This window comes from Camelina sativa, chromosome 20, assembly GCF_000633955.1.
Source record: "Camelina sativa cultivar DH55 chromosome 20, Cs, whole genome shotgun sequence".
NCBI classification, from domain to species: domain Eukaryota; kingdom Viridiplantae; phylum Streptophyta; class Magnoliopsida; order Brassicales; family Brassicaceae; genus Camelina; species Camelina sativa.
The window spans coordinates 24,230,375-24,252,091 of NC_025704.1; the positions used below are offsets into that span (position 1 = coordinate 24,230,375).

Sequence of the window (21,717 nt, forward strand, 5' to 3'; positions counted from 1 at the left end):
AAACGCCTCTGTGCCAAGAAACTGTACTCGCCGTGGTTCTGATATTATTCCAAGTATCTTTTGTGGAGAACCGATCAGTGTAAACACCATTTTTTCCCTTCCATAAGAATTTATCTGCAGCAGCCGTTCTAGATTGCCTTTGTGCCCGAATGGCCTCCTCTATCTGTAGGTAAATTGCAGAGCGCTGGAGACGACGCCTAGGGCGTCTTCAAACTTCAGCTAAAGAACTACCACGGCTGATACCCAAAGCATTGACACCAGTGCCGTCTGTAACATCAGCTAACGGACCGAAGACAGACCAATTGTCAAACCAAAAAGAGGTGTGCTCCCCGTTCCCTACCTCAATCTTATAGAAACCTTTTGCAACATTTCTGTATTTAAGTAGTTTACGCCATATCCAAGACCCCTTTGTTGTATTGTCCTTAATAGACCAGAAATATTCTTTTTGAAGAAAAGTTGAAGTAAGCCACTTCACCCATAATGAGGGACTACGCGATACAATTCTCCAGATTAACTTCAAAGAGCTCACCTTATTTGCCTCTTGCAAAGAACGAAGCCCCAACCCCCCTTCTTGCTTCGGTTTACAGACCTTATCCCATGATAGCCTGGCCTTATGCGTGTTCAAATCTGGACCCGACCATAAGAAAGCAGAACAGAGCTTATCGAGTTCTCTGATGCATTCTGACGGGAGACGGAAGGCGCCAAGCCAAAAGTTACAAATGCTGCATAAAACTGAACGTATTAGATCCAACCGACCTGCAAATGGCAAAGACGCGCAGTCTAGGACCTGTAGATGAGATGTCCATCACACATAAACATAACCTCGCATGAGCTAGGCGCGTGTTGGTACACATACTTTGCTTTTCTGGATTTGAGTTCGAACATCTTCCTGCCATTTTCAGCAAGTCAATACGAGTGAACGTTTCGGTGAAATTTAAAGTTTTCGCAGATTTCCTATACATACTCTGTATAATGATGATCTGATGCAGCTCCCATGACGAGCTTCTTGATTTTGCTCTCATGGATGACTTTGTAAATGATATTGCAGCAAGAAATGGGGCGATAGTCCTTCATAGAACAAGTGCCTGTTTTCTTTGGTATGAGCGCCAGAATAGTAGAGTTGAGACCCTTAGGGAGGAAACCTTTTGCAAAAAAGGATTGAACTGCCAAAATAAACTCACTCCCAATGATTTCCCAAGTAGCCTTGTAAAATTCCGATGTAAACCCATCATGACCAGGGGACTTATTGTTAGGCATGGAGAACAAGACTTGTTTTATCTCCTCACCCGTGACCAGTCGAGTTAACTGACCTTTATCTGCCTCAGAGCAACGGAAAGACAGAAGCTCCTGCAGACCGTCAATCGTAGGACCCTCAAAATCGCTGGGGATATGTTGTAAGAACTCCCTAAAGTGTCTCTCCACCTCTGCTTTTATTTCCTCCACAGCTCCTACAACTTGACCCGCCTGAGTCTGCACTTCCTTTATGGTGTTTTTGGCTTGTCTAGCAGCCACAACCAGATGGAAAATCCGATTATTTTTGTCTCCAACTTGTAACCAATGAAACTTGGATTTTTGCTTTAGAAATTTCTCCTCAAGTGAGGCCAGAAACTCCCATTTTTTGAAAGCTAACTTCTCCTCCTCAATCTTATGTGGTGTTGGATGCAACAAGGTCTCCCTGTGCAGTTTACACAAAATTTCATAAGCCTCCTTCGTACGCTTAACAAGGTGGCTCATACGTTCCTTTGCAAGGCGTCGCAGAGAAGGTTTCAACCCCTTTAATTTCTTACAGAACCTGAACATCGAGGACGTGGAAAGGAACAACGGCTCTGTAGCCTGCCAATATTCCTCGACCAAAGGTTGAAAATCCTCTATGTCGACGAGAGCGTTAATAAATTTAAAAGCTCTCCGTCCTCCACAACCACGATTGTCACCACCAGAGAGCACAATACGGCATCACAAGTGATCTGAAATTCCCCCCGCTTCAAAAACACTATAGGAGCCCATGTAGTCCCACCTCCAAGCAGGATTCACCAGAACATAGTCCAACTTCTTTAAAATGGGATCATTGTCACGCTTATTACACCAGGTAAAAAGCGGACATTGCTTTGCCATGTCAACCAAGAAACAATCATTTACCAAATCCTAAAAATCCCTCATTCCTGAAGAGATCATAGGGTTTACATCCACATTTGAATGTTCCGACATATCCAATGTGACATTAAAATCTCCAAGCACTAACCATGGCTTATCCCTGAGAATAGGTGAGGTATGGTGATCCCTCAATTCCTGCCACAATACCTTACGCTCCTCCATTGTATTTGCAGCATAGACAAATGAACAGAAGAACTCATCAGCCCGATCAGGCAACTTAACAGAGGAAGTAATAACCTGCTCACTCTTATAAAAAAGAGTGAGTCGCACGGTATTCCTCCATACAACCCATATGCGACCATTCCTATGAAACTCATAATTCGACAACACTGACCACTCCCCAAACAACCGTCCCATCAACCTCTCTGCTTTTTTTCTCTAACCCGAGTTTCTATCAAACAACCAAACTGAAAACACGGATCCTCCACCCACTGCTTAATAATGGAATGTTTTGAAGATTTGTTTAAACCGCGAACATTCCAAAAGAAACAAGACATTTTATTGTTGCTTTAGGGGAGGCTTCGTACTCTGAACTTTCGTTGGAGCATGAAGATTCTGAACCACCTTATGAGCGGTTTTAGATTCGCGGGTCAGTGATTGGCGTATAGCCGTGTCGGGCTTTGCACCCCTTCCCTTAACTCGACCTGCAGCAGTAGCAGTAGAAGCAGCAGTTCCATCCACTATAGCAGGTGGGATCCAGCGTTTGATGGATGAATCTATGTTGTGCCGGCTAAACTGGTATTACTCTCCGTTCGCCGATCACCATCATCATTTGCCTCTCCCAACACTGAGTAAGAGTTCGACAGCAAAGATACGTCTGGTGGCTGTGAAGCTGGTAGACGAGAGCCCGGACTACGAGTAGACTTAGGAGAGGTCCAGCCCTCCTTTTGATCCTCCTTTAGTGAAACGTCATGCGAGGAATCCTCATCCTGAAAAACAGGAAGTGCCGCCGTAGCAGTAGCGGTAGCTGATTCTGAAACAGGAGGATCCACAAGAATAGGGATACCCGTAGGTGGCAAAAGCTGAGAGGTGTTAGGACCGCCTTGGTCCACACGAGGGTCTGCAGATGTCACCCCTGATTGAGAAACATCACCAGTCAAGCTTTCCGGAGCCACGGAAAGACACGTTGCACGCAGATGACCCCACTTCATACAACCGCTACAACGCGGAGGAAGCCATGGATACGAATAATTAATAACAGTATCCAGCTCTCCCTCTTCCTCTCCAGTGAAAGAATACTCTGTTGGGAGTTCTTTGGTAAGATAAGCCTCTACTAAAATTTTTGCAACATCGAAACTAACACAAAAGTCAGTATGAGGGTGCAGTCGAACAGGTTTTCCCACAGCACTGACAAGGAATTCAAGCCCTTTATCCGTGAACATAGAGGGAGGAACCCCCTGAAGAGTGACCCATAAAGGTATAGACTTCATGGTCGGTTGTGCTTCCTCTGCAAAATGCGTCCACTTGGACACAATCATAGGAATGTTCATAATGTTCCACAAATCCTATGCCGAATACCCTCATTCCAAATGCGAAATTTAACCGTGGAATCATTAACAACAAACACATCAATCAGCGAGGATTTATCCCCAAGACGCCAGATCTTATTGACAATCATGTGAATTTTCCCTACATGAGGGGCCTTCTCATTAAGAAACTTCCCAATGACAAAATTTTTCCAGAGCGGTTTCGCTCCCTCAAAAACCTCCCTAGGAACAACCTTAGCTTGACCCTCAACCTCCGATATCACAAACTTTTGTTTTGTGAACACATGTTTTTGAACGACATTCACCCAAGGACGCTGAAACTTTTTGTCAACCACGCCTTGGGGCGACACAGATTGATCCTGTCTCTCTCAATCACCGCGGTATTAGTAGCAAGAGTCCCCTCTCCCTCGATCCGTCCTTTAGATATCACCAAACTTTCTTGTGAGGATGTTTTCTCCCCATCACTAAGAGACACCCCCGATCCTAGAGGAGGAAAGAATTCCCCATCCAGCGCCGGAATCACCGTCGTACAGCTTGGAGAGGCCACCGCCGAGGACATGCGTAAGTAAAAAGCCAAAAACCTTAATCGTTTTTTTTTCGCCAGCCACGTCAGCAAAGCAATTTTTCTTTTTAGTTAACTTAAGGCCATGTTTATCGGGGGGTTTTAGAGAGTTTTAAGGGGGGTTTTAGTGAAAAGAAGGAAAAAAATAAATAAGAAAGAGGAAAAAGAATAAGAGATCCTCTTATATAGTAGACTCAATTTGCATATAAGAGACTCTACGTGTCATCAAATGGTTGGGCAAGAAGATAAAAACTTTTGATGGTCGATTAATTGTTTTTCTTCCTCTTCCTCTCCTTCTCTCTGTCTCTCGAATCAGAGGAGATTCGGATCTGAGGAGATGTGAATCGGAGGACATTGAATCAGCGGAGGTGAACTTAGACGAGATTGATTTTGCAACTCTGTGTAATCTCCTTTTGAATTGTCAACGAAATTATTATGGTTGGAGTCAAGAAGCTAAAGATATGGTTGCTGCTTTCTCAGGTAATTCTTGAACCAAGCTTCCCGGCTGCTTAGTAACATATAAGCATGTTAAGTTATTTTTTTTTGTTACTTGTGTTCGATCCTCTCTAGTCTCTAGGTTTATCTGCAATTTCCTTTGCTTTCAAAATATTAACGACCTCATCCCACGTTAATCCTCTGAGTTCCTTCTTTTATTGAAACTAATCACAAAAAGTTTATCTCAAAGAGTTTGTGGCAATGTCTTGGCTTAGTGTTTTTGTAGCATGGATCTAGCTAGTATTTGTGTGATTTCAGGTGATGATTCTCTCCCCAAGCCCAACAGAGGAGGATATAGGACTGAACAACCAACTTCAGAATGAACCAGTAAAGAGTCTTTCTCTGAATCTTTTCCATCCATGGTGTTGTTTGAGATTTGCATATATGGTTTTGATTAGATGTTTATCAATGGTTTCTGAGTGATATGAGTTTAGCTCATTATCTCTTATACTTGTTCCTTTTCCTCTTTTACCCCATGAATTGGTTATAATATCTGATCGGTAATTACTGTGACTCTGCAGTTTTGATCCTTTTGATACTTGTACAAGAAACTACTCATCAAAGTAATGGTTGATTTCTTGTAAAGTTCATTTTTCTTACAAAGATATGGTGAACAACATTGACATGCAGGAACCGTTGAGGCGTGAAAGCTAAGACAGACAACAGTTCAGTTGGTGTGGTAACAAGAGATGGATAGGCTCGTGCATAAAAGTTAAGGATAGGGTCGTTTTACTAATTCGCATCTCTAATTTCAGACAGTAGTTAGCACTTTTCTCTAGTATGTTGAGAAAATTATAACCTGAGTTACCCACTTCTTGGCCCTCTTCTTGTGTCCAAGAGTAATGGTAGGAAAGTGGTAATTACGATATAGCAATACCGATATAACTATATCAGCAGGTATTGCTATATAGGTGGTGGTCTTGTGAAAATGTAGCAGTGGTGACCGGTTGGAATTGTACTTGAGATTGCAAGGCAGCTTGCAGGTCATGGATTGACTGTTGTTCTTACAGCCAGAAACGTGGATGCTGGCCATAATTCAGGTTTCAACATATGACAATATATGAAAATTGAATAAGTTATACACTGATTTGGCAAAATTTTGGCACAATTCTATCAAAATTACAATTAATCTTTTCTCCATTTATGATTTGTATTTCTATTTTTATTATTCTTTTATGTTTTGTAGGTTTAAAAATTAATTAAATGCAATATTTTCAAATCAGTATTAAAATTATCATTTTCTCTATTTATGAATTGTACTTCTATTGTAATATGTATTAATGTTTTTATTATGTTTTGTATGTTTGAAAATTAATTAAAATGCAATATTTTCTAATTTTATAAAATCTTAAATGTTTACACATTTATACCACTTCTATTCTATTTAAAATTTTTAAATTTAAAAAAAAAACAATTTTTTCAAAAATAAGAGACCCAAAATAAGAACCTACCAATGAAAGAGAAAATTTTATCTAAGAGATCATAAGTTCTTATATTCCAAACAGTACACAATTAATTCATAAAAAAATTAAGAACTCCCCTTATATGAACCCCCAATAAACTTGCTCTTAGCATTAGCATTTTCTCTCTCTTCGCATTGTATTATTCATCTACCGTGGTCCTCACTCTCACATCTTAAAGAGTGAACACTCCAAAAGAAAAATCAAGAAAAAGATGGGAAGTTAAGTACATGCATGCACCAAACTCTTCAACAAGAATTAAAATGGTTAGAGTTCTATGTATCATAATATTTAAATCCAAACTTATTAGGGTCCATTTTATGGTGTTATTGGCCCACAGTCCTTTCTCCAAAAACATATGTAAATGATCATCTAATGTATGATAGTGAATATGTCTCCAAGGAGACATCTAAAGGACTTACCGACCCATGGAGATGAGAATGGGAACTAAGTATTGGTGGGTCATGCGGTCCAAGTGACACCTACACACCCCGACACACTTAACTTTTGTACATTTGCTACTATGCTTATCTATTTATGTATATACATGATGCACATGATCACATGTATAAGTATGTATATATTGTGTATTATATCGTATCTATATGAGTAATGAACACCTCTACGCATGTACAGCTGTCGTTCAGATAAGTATGTCTCCTAGGAAACAAAGTGCTCTCGGAGTGGGGGAAATATATCATCATTTTTATACTCTAGTGTCAAAACATTTAAGATTTTTGCAGTGAATGATGGGAATAGTATATTTGCTCCACAATTAACCAACGAAACCTAACAATGTTAGTGATATACTTGCTTAATACCTTTGATATAGAGCTCCATATATGTAAAGAGTAAATTTTCTTATAACAATGTTTGTGGACATTTTATGAAAAGCATTAGACATATATAATTACAAAGTTTTTTATTAAACAGAATATTTTGAAGTAAACATTACATAGGAGTTCGATCCAAAATATAGAAGAAATACAAGTTCCAAGAGATCAATTATGGCAATAGAAGTTACTATTTAACAAATAATAACTCAGAAGAAAGTAATATTTTTAAAGCACGACATAGTACAGACTCTTAATTAGCTCTCATGGAAAAAATCGTAAAAGTTAACAAATATTTCATAAACAATGTACCACGACGGAACTCCGCCGCCGTATAATTCTTGCCGTCGGGAAAGATCCCCGATGGTTCAGCCTTGACGTCACATTGTTCATGTCAAAAGATCGTTCACCCATCCGAGATCAAGATCGCCACTAGAACCAACTTCAAAGCTATTCTTACCCTTAGCTTCGGCCGCCGCAGCTGAAGCCGCCGTGAGATCGCTTAAACGACCACCGTGTGGTGTTAATCCATCGCTGAAGAAGCTCGATGACGGCTGGCTATGGAGGTAACTTGGAGTAGAAGAAGGTGAAAGAGCAAATTGTAAAGGACTGCCTTGCTGCAATTGGAGATCTCTCTCTCCGACATCAAGCCACGGCGGAATACGGTGCTGGTGGTGGTTGCTTAGATTCGCTGAGGCGATCATCGCCGCCGTGGAAACTGGCATGGTAACCGGAGACGACGAGGAAGCCGCGAGTGCTTCCGTGAGACTGAAGGAATCTAAAGAACTAATCAACTCGTTTAGCACGGCGGTGCGACGGCGGCTCAGCCGTGAAAACGCAGCGGCTTTATCAGCCGGTGACAACGGTGGAGACGAAGACGGTGATCTTGACAACCCCAAAAGGGTGCTCGTCGGAGAGTGTGAACAAAACAAGCAACACCGGTTATTTTTATTACTTAACACCGACGCGGGAGATGACGACGCCGATCCACCGCAACCACCGGAGATATAATTCTCCGGCGACGACGGCAGAAGAATTCTAAGCTGACGTGGAGAATGAGCAAAGAAACATACTTTTCTCTTACAATGCTTACCGTCTTTGCAAGCTTCCGTACGGTAACGACTAGGGTGAAGCCAACACTCAAAAACACCATGCGCAAAGCCGCATTGGTCACCACGGCTACAATCACCGCCGCCTTGGCGACTATACTCAGGGCATACTTCGCCGATGTAGTGAAACCGGCGAGGGTCACGACGACGAGCCTTTTCACCAGGATGAGAGAAAGGACAGTCAGTCCAATCATGGCTACGGCTACGTGTGCACCGTCGGATCTTGAATTCGTACATCCTAAAATGGTCCCCGGCGTAAGGATCTTCCGAGTCAGAGTCGTAAGAATAGTCTCTTTGGTCTTTATAGTCGCGAAGGGGACTTGAAACCGACGACGGAGACTTGGCGGAGGAGAGAAGCTTTCTCGGCAGGATATCCACCGTTGGTCTATTGATGTGGCCGACGTCCATGTCTACGTGGCGAAAGATGAGAGATTGAGAGAATTTTTTGTGTATATACACTTCGTTTGTGTACTAGTTTTGGGTTTTGAAAGAGAGAGAGAGATAAGTGTGGGATAAAATGAAAGATGCCTAATTGTCTATATATATATACGAGATATGGAGTGGTTATTACTTATTAGAGAAAAGAGATGAGGCCAAGAAAAGTTAAGGCGTTTTATATTAGTTGTTGACAAACAAATATCAAGACCTTGGACGTGGTTTTATTCGGCTTTATAGGATATTTTGCTTACTAACACAATGATTAAAAAACTATTAAATATTTAATTTTTAATGAAAATAATTAATCTGTGGTAAAATTAAAAAAATTAGAAATTTAAATATACACAAATATTTTTAATAGATATAAATATCAAGATGTTTTATATATGACATACCTAATATAAAAAATAAAGTATTATTAATAATTAACTAAAAGAAAATCCAACCAATAAAAAAAGACTTCATAATTTAAAGATTCAAAAATATCAATAACATTAAAATCTGCCTAAAATTTTGTAACACATTTTATAAAGTAAAAAAAAAACAATTCTTCTCTTTTAAATTCATAAGAAAAGAAAACATAATGACTATTAATTTTATATCTTTATAATTCAATGCACCTCATTAATTAGTTTTAGTTCATATATTTAAAACATGATGATTATTAATTTTACATCTTTATAATTCAATGCACCTCATTAATTAGTTTAGTTCATATATTTACATTCTCTTTTTAATCAATAAATATAGTCTGAAACATTTGTTAACATTCTAAACTGAAATGTTTAGTAGTATATATGTTAGTGTTATTGTTGGGTAGATGATAAGTAATTTATACTCCCTCTATTTCATAAAGAGTATCATTTTGACACATTTCACATAAATTAAGAAAAGTTTGAATTATACTTATTTGCCCCTATTTATTAAGTGATTAATGATCAAAATTCAATGAAAATAGCTTTGGGTTTAAGGGTAAAAAAGAAAATTTAGCATTAAAACACTTATTGGAAATGTAAAATGACATTCTTTATGAAACAAAAAATTTTCTCTAGAATGACACTCTTTGTGAAACAGAGGGAGTAAGTTATTTTACAAAAGGAAGAAGGATGATGAGGTGTAGAGTAAAGAAGGGGACAAAAGGGAAGAGTTCGTGGCGAGAGAATATAAAGATAGGTTCATGCAACTGAGTAGGAGCTGGCGTTCTCTTACGGATATCGAGTCACTGTTTCTGAATATACAATTTGATATATTTTTTTAGATAGGCATATTTACATTACATGCATGTGTTATCTTATATTCTCGATCTAAAAATTAAAGTAGTTAATGGTCAGGAGTCATGACTTATGGATAGTTCTGGAGGAAACTTTGCAACACAGAAAGGCACGTACATGATAATAAAAGTATAAAACACTATTAAACATAACCATATAATATCTATACATGCAACTTTAATGTTATACAGTATATAATATAATAGTATTAATAATGTTGTTAACAGGTTTGATATGTTAACAAGCTTTCTCGATTTCTATAATTGTTACGTGGCTAGCTCGCATGGAAACAAAGAACCTTTGTTTTTTTTCTTCCAACCGGTAGTTTCTTCTCAAAAACAATTGATTCTATGTGCAAGTTTTAAAACTTACATTTTTTTTGTTACGGACAAACAAATCGAAATTATAACTTCAATACAAAATTTTCCCAAAACAAATACGCATATGATTTTTTTATTTGTATACTTTTTATGAAGCAAAAAATATTGTCGACGACATATTTAAACTAAACTTAAGTCAATTCAAATGTTTTCTTAATTTAAACGAGAAAGATCAAGAAAATTAATATTGAAGAAGCATTTCACTCGATTTGGCTCTTCAGCACTTTTGTAAGAAAACTGAATTCGAAACCAAAATTAAAATGACAAGCAGACTCAATTTTTTCTTTCAATTTGGCTGCCACATTCTCTGAAGCAAAATATTCTAAAGCTGAAAAGGTTGTACGATAATAAATTTAAACAAAACCAAAATTGAATACAGAGATCCATTTTTGTTACCCCCTTTAAAAAATTGGCCACATAACAACCCATCAAGACTTAAACCCTGCATAAAAGATTACCAATCACACGATATCATTAATAATGGTTTTGACTATATATTTTTGTAATTTTTATTATATAACGAGGATCATATTGAGTTGAACCCAAACTAAACTAATCTCAAGACCTACAAAGATAATTCAAATATTTTTCCACTTAAAAAATAAAAACTAATGTTTACATACTTACGTGGAGCAATCCATGCTAGAGGAGATAGGGAAGCTGAGATGTGTGTTGCAAAGAAGAGGAAGCTGTTGGATCTTATCAGCCAAGATTGGAGGCGTATAACCTCTCGTCATTATCTCAATACAATTACACAGAAGCCTCGGATTCTCTTTTTTGTGTTTCGCAATTACGTTGAGTTTTCCGATATGGGCACAACATTTTTTATCGGGTTTGTAGTAATATCCCGTGAGAAAGTCGAGACAATAAGCAAAATAATCATATGTGTATGCACAAAATGGTACGTATGAGTGGACCTGAATCAGTAGCCTAGTGTGATCGGAGATCACGAGAAGTAGTAGTAGTGATATCACGACTAATTTACTCGTGTGTGTATCCATTTCTAGACTTCGATTTGATGACACAATGAGAGACAACCTCTTAGACTAACTTAGTCATGTGTCCATTTCTAAACTTTCGATTTAATGAAAATGAGCTCTTAGACTGTTTCTGATATATGAGGAGGATTGTATATAGTATTTAGTATTAGTCATGTTTATTTCATGAGTTTTTGGTTTTGTACTTGATGGTTGGGGTCATCGTATACGTATATACCAATGAAAAAAATACAAACCGAATGAACCTAGCTTTCTTCTTTTTTTTTGACAAACTCCTAGCTTTCTTCTTTTACTAAAATTTGTGAAGATAATTGATTCACAAATTTAATATTCTCATTTTTCCTTTTTTACGCCACATATCATTCTCTTTCTTCTGTATCTAACAATTCAACATACATTTTAATTTTAATCTTTTTTTTTTTTTTTTTTNCTCATACGCAATTTTGGGATTAGCCGGCGCGATCTGTATACACACTTTTCACTATATTTGTAAGTAGAGAGTAATTGTCATGAAAACATGGATAAAGTAAAATCGTATAATAGTTTTGGCCATAAATAATGCAAATGATATTTTATACTCGTTATTCTTTATATGTTCATGTCAAATTTTATTTAATTTTGGGAGAAGCAACTTTTTTTTCCTAGCTACCATTATTAAATGTATATTTTCTTGTCGTTTAAGAGTTAGTTTTATGGTAGAACTTTTTTTCTCATAATTTTGTAATTAGATTAAATTTATGTTGATGATGATTTGATTTTAGATGTTATAAAAAATATAGGATGATTATTATTTTTTTAATACAAGCAATGGATTAGATTAGAACAATTAATGGTTTACACTATGGTTTTTTATTTATTTATTTTTATTGTGTTTTTTTTTTCTTTTTTTGTCAACTATTTATATTTATTATGTTCAAATAAAAAGACGATGAAATTGAAAAAAAACAAAAAGATAAAACGAACATTCATACGAACATTCCGATAACACATGAGTAATAAGAACTAGATCAACTTCTAAGAACATAAATTACAAGTTTATGTAAATGACATGCTTTCTATGTGTTCATTCTTTTATTATTAATTTTTATTATAGCACGATGTCCACATCCATATCAAGATTAGACGTGTTTTTTTTTTGTTGAACAACCAAATACTTCCTTTCTAGTTCCATTAACTAGAAAGTAACATACAAAGCAGGTAGAAATAGCTTAAACAACAGTAGAGGGCATACTCCAAATTTAAAGACAACGATAGTACAAGGATAGATAATAACAAAGATATAAGGATCTTGAGAGCTATGGACCAAATGCTGAATAGCAAGCTGGAGCATATGAGGTCAAGAAATATCCATGCAGCTTCCATGAACAAGTCATTGGAAGAGAAGGTGGCCACTGTCTTGATTCGAAGACTGGGTGGCGATGAAGCAGTCAAAGCTGAGGATCTCATCGAAATGAGAAAGTCTACACGAAGTAGTGCTTTGTCTAAGGTGTGAGCAGGGTTGTGAATGCTCTGATTACCGATCACTGTAAAAGTGGTTGCGGTTTTAAGGTTGAGAGGGGGAAGCTTGAAGAGGTTGGGGTAACCACTACTCCTTGGAATGGTGATCATAATGCCCCTATTCTTCAAACCTAAATGAGGGAACTTCAACAAGTAGATGGTATGCAAATTGGAGAGCTTGGAACAAGGAAATAATGGAGAGAACAAACTGGCTAAACAGCGGTAATCCCCACTCCGCAGAGGTGGAACCATAGTGCCGAGTTTAAGCCTAGTTATACACTGAGGCTGAAGGAGTTGAGGGTTTGGTGATATGCGGCAAATAGGATCAACGGATGCAAGCAGCATAAGTCGCCAGAGAGATGGTTCAGGGTTAAGAACATAGCTCTGCAATGCAGTCCTCCATACCAAAGTAATCAACTTTCCTCGACACAAATAGATGTCAAGCCAATCAAAAGAAACCGAGACTCTACTACCGAGGGGACCCCGACTTGACCAAGTAGAGAAACTCGATTCTAAAGATTTTGAGCTTGAAGTAAATTTATCACAACCGGTTCTGAGGATGCAGACTTTACATTCAGAACCTTCTTGTCGAGTACAACCAAGCAACCAGGTGACACAGAGGTCTAGACGGGTTGGGTTCAAAACAGCTTTAGCGGATCTACGCATATTCCAGTTCAGGGGCAACGCAACTAACCAAGATATCCTAGAGGCCAGGAAATTGGGTAAAGAGTGAAAATCGAACCTGGAGAGCGGAATCAATGTTATGCTAGGGAGCGCCAAGGATGTAGATTTCACCGTCAAAGTCTTCATCGGCTCCAATGTCAAAACAGAGCTCCCGTCCAGCTGCAGCCAAGCAAACCACTTGGTGAGGGGAAAAACTTCCAAGGAGCGGAGAGTTGTTGCGGTTGACAGTTTTAAGAGGCGATAAGATCGGCGGGAATCAAGGCAATTGGGGCGTTCAGGGGACTCAGAGGGAACATCTCGTGGCTGGGACCACGAAGGCGCAGGCACATCGAGACGATTCACCAGAAACTGAGGCAGGGGGAGGGGAGAACGAAGCTGAAGCATGCTCGGAGTTGAGATCCAGAATCTCGAGGGAACTCCGGGGAAAACAAGAGACCAAGAAACAAAGGAGAAAACGATGCAGTAGAGGATTGTAGAGCTTGCCAGAAGAGGTAGAACCCGACGCCGGTGAGCCGGAGCTCTACCGGCGTCGGGGAGAAGAGTTGGTAGCGGCGCCTCGGGAATAGTGTCTGAGAGAGAAAAAATATTAGGGCGAACTTTTTGTCCTCTTTTCCTTTAGATTCTAATCAATGTATCAAGATTAGACGTTTTGATGAACATTTACAACCAAAATAAACCTTACTTAAACAAGTTTCTGAAGCTCATTCTTGATCTCCATGACTCCATCAACAAGTTTATGCAAAATTATCATAGATCACGCTAAAGTTATTTTATTCTTCTCATCTCATGATTCAATTAACTCATCAAACCTACAAAAAATTATAATGATGTAGCATTTGCTTGTTGCATTTCTAGTGCATAAAAGTGCTTTTCCATCCATTTTTTTGGAGATACTATTATAGTCGGTCATGAGCATTTTGATTATTCTATAACGTTTTTTTCCTCGCCTATGAATCATTAAAAAATAGTTCATGCAAACATAAAATAGAAAATCATCGAAAATATCATTTTTTTTAGTATCAAAAAATTATTTTTTACAATTGTATCATTTACTGTTTTTTTTCCATGATTGATCAATGGTATTTTCGATAATTATGTGACACTACGACGAACTGTTTTTGATAGAAGGTTTGATTTAAGTTTGGATTTAGATTTGGTTAGTATTACAATCAATTAATTAGGCGATTGTCAAACAAGGAAAACGGGTTTTGTAGTGACTTAAAAAACTTCCCATACAATGATTTTATAACTCATCTAGGTTTTCGGATAAGGGAACTTCTCTCTTTTCTCTCTCTCTTTTCTCTAAAAAGGTAGCTTTCAGATCTAGGTTTTCGCCTCTCCGGTGTGCCCTTCCGGTGCCGGAGAGGGCTCTCTTTCCTCCCGTAGCTTTCTCTCTTCCTTCTGACTTTGCCCTTCTCATCAGTAAGGTAGTCCCCCGTCTTGGTCTGGTCTCTCGGGTTGGTGGTTCCGGTGATTATGCTCGGCGCGTGAAGCGAAGATTCTGGTGGTGGTAACCGCTGGTGAAAGTCTGGAGATGATGCTTGAGGACGGCATCAAATCCGGTACCAGATCTAGCGGTTCGGGTGTGGTTTCTTCGTCTGTCGATCTTCCTCTCCGGCGGTTCGTTGGCTTTAGATGAGCAGTGAGGTTTATTCTCACTCCAGCCGAGGTGGTGCTTTGCTTGGTGGTTTGGCTTGTTTGTCAGGTAAGGAGGGCGGCTCTTCATCTTCAGGCTTTGGATCTGCAGGAGGAAGACAGAGGTGGGTAGATCTCTTCTCCGGCAACAGAGGTGTGGTTTGGTCTCCCAGCCGATGTGACTGTGGCTTCTTTTTTGGCGGTTCGGGAAGCTCCTGATCAAGTCGCGGTGGCTCGCGGTGGAGTTTTTTCTCAGGGTTCAGCCGTCCATTTGAAGCTGCGGTTTGCGGCGGAAGTCGGCTGGGAGTCAGGATGGATGAGTTGCATTTGTCACGGTGGTTAACTGTGGAGTTTGGCAGCTTCTAGGCTCTCGTGGGTTTCCAGGATGTGGATGGTGAACTGAACCACCACCGTCTGCAAACCGCCACGATTCTTGCTTCCACCGGACCGGATTGAAGAGTTGTTACCTGAAGGAAGCGGTGGTCGCCGGAGTTGGAAGGGGGGTGTTCGATCTGAGTGAGCAGGTTGCTAGGAACGGGACTTGACTTCGCGGAGCCTGTTATTGGTTGTCTGAACTGGCCGGAAGATTTGTAGCAGGTCAGGTGGGTTCACCGGAGAAAGAGACCTGACGGATCTGGGTTGCTTCCGTCAAGGGATTCGATCTGGTGAATCCGCCACAACGCCGTCGATCTTGCAACCACCGGCGTTACAGTTCGAACAGCTGTCTCAGGTTGATCAGCAGGATCCGATCCTCCTTTCCGGCGAAGGCTCTTCGACGTCGTTTTTCCTTCTTTTTGTATCTGTTGGGTTTTCTGTATGTAATCCAAGGCCAAGCTCATTTGGGAAGGCCCATTAAATTTAATATAATATATTTAAAAAAAAAAAAAAAAGATTTTATAACTCCAAAGTTAGTCTCAATATATATATATATATATTTAATTAATTAATATTCATTTAAAAACCCTAACGGGCTGGGCCGAGGCCTTACACATTTCTGATCTAATTACAAAACGGAAAAAGAGGAGGTTGCCGGATCCGGTCATGAAGCTCGGATCCTGTGTGATCTCACGGAAAGCAGAGAGATCAAACCTTAAATCCGGCGGAGTTCAAGGTCCACGGCCTAGCGACCCCACCGAAGAATCGAAGATCGACGGCGGAAGAAACCCGGTTTCCACCATCGACCTCTTTCCTCCGGTGGACCACTTGAGCTACAAACCTCCCGGAAAGTTAATCCCTCCGACAAACCAGATCGACGATGTTAGATCCCCACCTAGCAACCTGACATACTGACATCTAACCCTTCTCTTCCAGATCCAGACTCCCCAATTTTCCAGAGCAGAAACCCTTCAATCCGGACGGGTGGAAGCTAATCGCGGCGAGACAGAAGATTGATGGCTCAGACAAAACTTCTGAACACGGAGCCCACGACTGTAGTGACCCTGACCAGGAGTAGAAATCTTAAAATGAAAGATCGGAGAAATGGCCCGGAAAAGATGTAAGAAAGAAGAAGAAGGAAAACAAAAGGGAATGGTCGAGAGAAGCCTGGGAAAATATTCGTAAGTTGGACAATGGCCAAGCCAAAGACCGGAGTAACCGGATGTACGACCGAGACCCTAAGACCGATCAGGAGTCAGAAGAATGGGCCGAGAAGGTCGAGGAAAGTTGGTCGAGAAAATTTGCCGAGAAGGTCGAGAAAAGTTGGTCAAGAAAATTTGTCGAGGATCGAAAGAGTTGCCGAGTACTCGAGAAAATTTGTCGAGGATCGAAAGAGTTGCCGAGTACTCGAGAAAATTTGTCGAGGATCGAAAGAGTTGTCGAGTACTCGAGAAAATTTGTCGAGGATCGAAAGAATTGTCGAGTACTCGAGAAAATTTGTCGAGGATCGAAAGAGTTGCCGAGTACTCGAGAAAATTGTCGAGAGCCCGAGAAATTTTGCCGATGACCCGAGAAAGAGTGTCGAGATGTCCGAGACGCGTAGTCGAAGGTGCCGGACGAAGGATCGAGTATTTGGGGAGAAAATTCTTTTTCTCAAGATTCTGACCAATGAGAAGTAAGGAAAGTGGGAAGATTATTTTATTTAAGGTGGAGTTAGTGGAAGGATTAAAAAATTAAGGAGATTAAGGAGATAGTGGGAGGATTAACTTAATCAAGCTGATTAAGAGGATATGGCGGAGTCCTACTGGCTGAGAGCTAAGATTAAGCCTTGATTAAGTGACATGCACTAATAAGAAGCTTTACATGCACTAATGGAGGAGTTTTCATGCACTAATACAAGGGGGATTAGTGGATTAATGGCGAGCTCCCATTGGAGGTGGGATTCACGCAGCACATGCAAGGGGTGTAGGTGACACTTGTCGAAGGGCATTAAGGAAGAAGCCTCGAAATTTTGCCTATAAATACAAGGCAAACGATTTCATTTGGGTGTTTAGCACAAAAACACTCAAAAGCTCTTAAGTTATTTCGAGAGAGAAATAAGAAGAGATCATCGAGAGAGAAAGAAATCATCGACATTGTGTCGAAGTGATTGTTGAGAAAGAGGTCGAGAGCAATTGAGAGAGAGATCGAAGGAGAGGCGTTGGTGTCAAGGAGTTGGTTGTGGATCGAGGTGATCAAGAGGAGAAGCTGTCTGATCGTGAGGTGCAGTGAAGTCCGAGGGAAAAATCATCGACGCGTAAAGGTGAGTCTGTGGTAAGCATGTAGAGTCGCTTCTTTTGTTGCGGTTAAAGGATNTTCGTTGTGGTTAAAGGATATTGCATGCATGCGAGAATAAGTTGATTTGCACGGTGAATAAGGGGGATTCACTTGACGTGCGGTTAAAGAAGAGATTGGGTAAATTAAACTCTTAAAAGGTGGTTTAAGAGTTACATGCATGATCGAACCTAGAGGGATTTGAAAATATTAAGCTTTGCTTAAAATCGGGTTCATGCATGAATTGGTAAGTAAAGTGGATTGCATGTTAATGCATAAAAATTTGGTTGAGATTGATCGCATGCGTGAGTTGGATATAAGGGATGTAAGTGGTTAAAGCGACTGAATCTACATGCGAGAAGTGGGTTTGAATGGTTTAAGCATGAAGGGTGCATGCATGTAGAATAATCTTAAAGTTGCTTGATTTACTTTCTTGCTTCTTGTTGATTATTCTATGTTAGTTTTCTTGCGTGATATAAAGCTGGTGTGCTTGGTATATCACGGCTTGAATTGAGGATGGTGTGTGTGTGGTGGTAGCTTAGTCTCTTGAATTCGTTTCTTGAGTCTTAGCTAGTAAGGTATCGATCCGCTGTTCCAATTATTAGTGTCAAGCGTGAGTTCCCGAAGACCACTCGCGCGGGGATACTGTCACGGCTGGCTAGCTACCGGCGTGACTGCTGCATGACGATGTGGCTTGAGTGTGTGTGGGCTCATGCTGGTGACCTGTGTGGTCTCGGCATGGAGCAGGTGTTGGAATGGAACAGGGTATCGACGGGCCCTAGGTGTAAAGAGTCTAGAGCATTCAAGTGTTCCTTGATTATGTCTAGTCGTCTTTGCATGTTGCGTGTTGCGTGTTGCGTGTTGCGTGTGGTCTAAGAGTCTACGGTATTTCAAGTATGCTAGACGTCTTAGCAAGTGGGTCTAAGTAAGAGTCTAAAGTGTTCTTTAGTCGTATTGCATGGTGAGTAGCGAGTTGAGATCTTCCGAGTGGTTTGTAGTGATCGAATCTGCCTCGCTTGGTTGTGATTTGTTTTGCTTCCGCTAAAGCTTCCAGCTGTGTTGCTTTGATGTTATTGCTAGCTTTCTTTGATTGCCGGGGTAGTCGGCTTGGGAAGAGTAGTATCCTGTTTAGGATAGAAGGGGGTACCCAGACTCACTGAGTAATCCTAGATTACTCATGACTCTTCGTTTTGGCCTTGCAGGGAAGCCTAAGTGAGTCTAGAGCCGGAGCAAACGTTAGGGTACCGGATAGGGTTTTCTTGTGTTTCTTGTAAAACCCTATATTTTCTTAAACGACTAAGAGTAAAGTTTTCCGACTATCTATATATATTACTTTGATGATTTATTTTCGAGGAAATATTTTATTAAAGTGATATATTCGGTTTTCAGGAAAGCATGGCAAGTTGCAAATGATACTCGGCCTTGTCCGGGCCAACACAACGCACCAGGCCGCGAGGGTTGAAAAGCCTAAGTAACCTCGGTAGCGGGTGGGATTGTGCTAGGGAGGACCGGTCGGGAAGTCTGCAGCTTCCGTCCCTCGGCCGGATCACCTTGGTGCAGTTCCGCAAGTGGCGTCTCGTGGCTGCCCGATGACCTTTGTGGTCATAGAGCGGTTTGGGGGCGTTACAACGACCGCCATCTAAGATCCAAAAGAGACCTACCGTTAACCACCTCGTCACACAGCAAAACCCACCATATCCTTACAGACTTCCGCCGTAACCGCAGATTCTAGGAGGACGGTTGAGCCGTGAGGAACTCTGAAGCTAACAATCCGACGTCTTCAAACCGGGGCTCGACTTCAAAGCTCCTCTTCCGCCTTACCAGATCCACAGCTACATCGGCATGGATACACACCACACCGCCGCTGACGGAGAAGAGAGCCTACTAACCATTGAACCTTCGATGCTAACCTCGACCACTTGACATGAAGACCATATAGCTAATCTACTAGGATGGAGGGAGAGGAAAACGCAACGCCAGAGAGAAAACGGCAGTTGGAAGGGTCCTCCCCCTCAGATCTAAAAAAGCGGCTAGGATTTTCTTTAGGAGAGAGAAGAGAGTGTTTTTGTCTCTTAAAGGCTTTTTTTTACATTACAAAAACTTAGTCTCAATATTTCGTTCAAAAAAGAAAAAGTTAGTCTAAATATCAGATTTGATTTCTTCTTAATTTTAGCATAAGACGCCAGTTAGGCTAGATTCACATAAAATGAGGCTAATATTTACATCGAATTGGGATGCCTTGAGTTTGGTGTTACATTTAATTTTTTTATCTAATATCGATTACATTGTTGTGTGCAGATAAAAAAAAAAGGGAAAAAAGCTTAAAAATACCTCATCTATTTTTTATTTGGACGTTTAATACCTTGTCTTTTTTGGTTGGAAGAAAAATACATTATTTAATTAAAAGATACGATTTAATACCTAAACTAATAAATTTTGTTAGTTTCATATCTACGCTTTTTTGACAAAAATATAATTTCGTTTTTATCCTTACTATATCAAATAATAATTAATTTTAAATAATATGACATTAATTTATAAGTTTATTTGAATTATTATTTATTTTAATTACAATTTTGTTTTACAAAAAAAATACAATCATCTTCATCAAACTCTAATTCATGTTTATTCTCCTCTCTCGCTTTCACAGACTTGGTCATATCATTTAACATAAAATAAAATTAATTTTAATTCAAATACACTTATAAATTAATTAAAATAAAATTAATTTTAATTCAAATAAACTTATAAATTAATGTCATATCATTTAAAATTAATTATTAATTGATATAGTAAGGGTAAAAATGGAAGTTTATTTAAATATTTAAAATAAAATTTTTAAAATAAAATTAATTCTAATTCAAATAAACTTATAAATTAATGTCATATCATTTAAAATTAATTATTAATTGATATAGTAAGGGTAAAAACAGAATTTTATTTAAATATTTAAAACAAAATTGTAATTAAAATAAATAATTTTAATTCAAATAAACTTATAAAGTAATGTCATATCATTTAAAATTAATTATTAATTGATATAGTAAGGGTAAAAACGGAATTTTATTTTTGTCAACAAATCGTAGGTATGAAACTAACAAAATTTATTAGTTTAGGTATTAAATCGCATGTTTTAATTAAATGATATATTTTTCTTCCAACCAAAAAAGACGAGGTATTAAACGTCCAAATAAAAAATAGATGAGATATTTTTAAGCTTTTTTCCCTCAAAAAAAAAAAAAGCCACAAAATATAGGTGAGTCTTCTAAAGATGCGTTACTATACTAACAACTTTATTGACTTGGTAAGATTTTTAAGTATTGTTGTATATTTTCTAGAATTTTTTGTACATATCTAAACTATTTTGAAAATTTGTTTGATGGCTCAAAAACTTGTAAATAGCTTTAAAAAGATGTTTTTTTATAGTACTTTGCTAGTCAATTCCCTTTTCGATGCTGGAAGTACACGGTACACCTAATCGTCTCTAAAAAATTTCAATATGGAAGCTCAATTCATAACATACTTATAACAAAGACTGCTTTTGATTTTTAAATCTTGATTAGTAGCTCTTCTGCTTTGTCTTTGAGAGCATTAATTAATCAATTTTTTCTTAGAGACAACATCATCTTATTTGGTAATTCTAAATCATCGTCATACTAATATTATGGAAGTATATTTTATAATAAACATTATAAAGGGTAGCTTCCATTAGAAATATAAGTTTCAAAGAATAAACTAATAATTTGTGACAAAAAAAAAAAAAAAAAAAAAAAAAAAANAGAATAAACTAATTATAGTTACTATGGGTAAAAATGTCAAATACTAAATTATAAAATTTAATTAGTTTATAAAAACGAAAATTTATAACTAATTTCCAAAGAATGAATAACCAATCTCAATGAACATATATGATTTGAGATATAAATTACCATATTAATTTTATATTAATCATTATAATTACTTCTTGAAACAACCTTTCCCGTTTTTTTTAATAAATAAATAATAAATAATAATATAATTAAATAATTA

At 38.6% G+C, this 21,717-nt stretch overlaps 2 protein-coding genes and 1 long non-coding RNA gene across 3 annotated transcripts; 1 reads left to right on the forward strand and 2 right to left on the reverse strand.

Annotated features, from left to right (window-relative positions):
- On the forward strand, positions 4,420-5,827 carry LOC104771582. The gene is made up of 3 exons (XR_764850.2): positions 4,420-4,680; positions 4,954-5,022; positions 5,326-5,827. It is a non-coding gene; the product is annotated as an uncharacterized LOC104771582 (long non-coding RNA).
- LOC104771584 (zinc finger CCCH domain-containing protein 61-like) lies at positions 7,059-8,676 on the reverse strand. The gene has a single exon (XM_010496128.2). It carries the CDS (start codon positions 8,503-8,505, stop codon positions 7,378-7,380), a length of 1,128 nt encoding a protein of 375 aa, XP_010494430.1. The 5' UTR covers positions 8,506-8,676; the 3' UTR covers positions 7,059-7,377.
- LOC104771585 (non-specific lipid-transfer protein 13) lies at positions 10,810-11,271 on the reverse strand. The gene has a single exon (XM_010496129.1). The coding sequence runs from the start codon at positions 11,185-11,187 to the stop codon at positions 10,810-10,812; it is 378 nt and encodes a 125-aa protein (XP_010494431.1). The 5' UTR covers positions 11,188-11,271.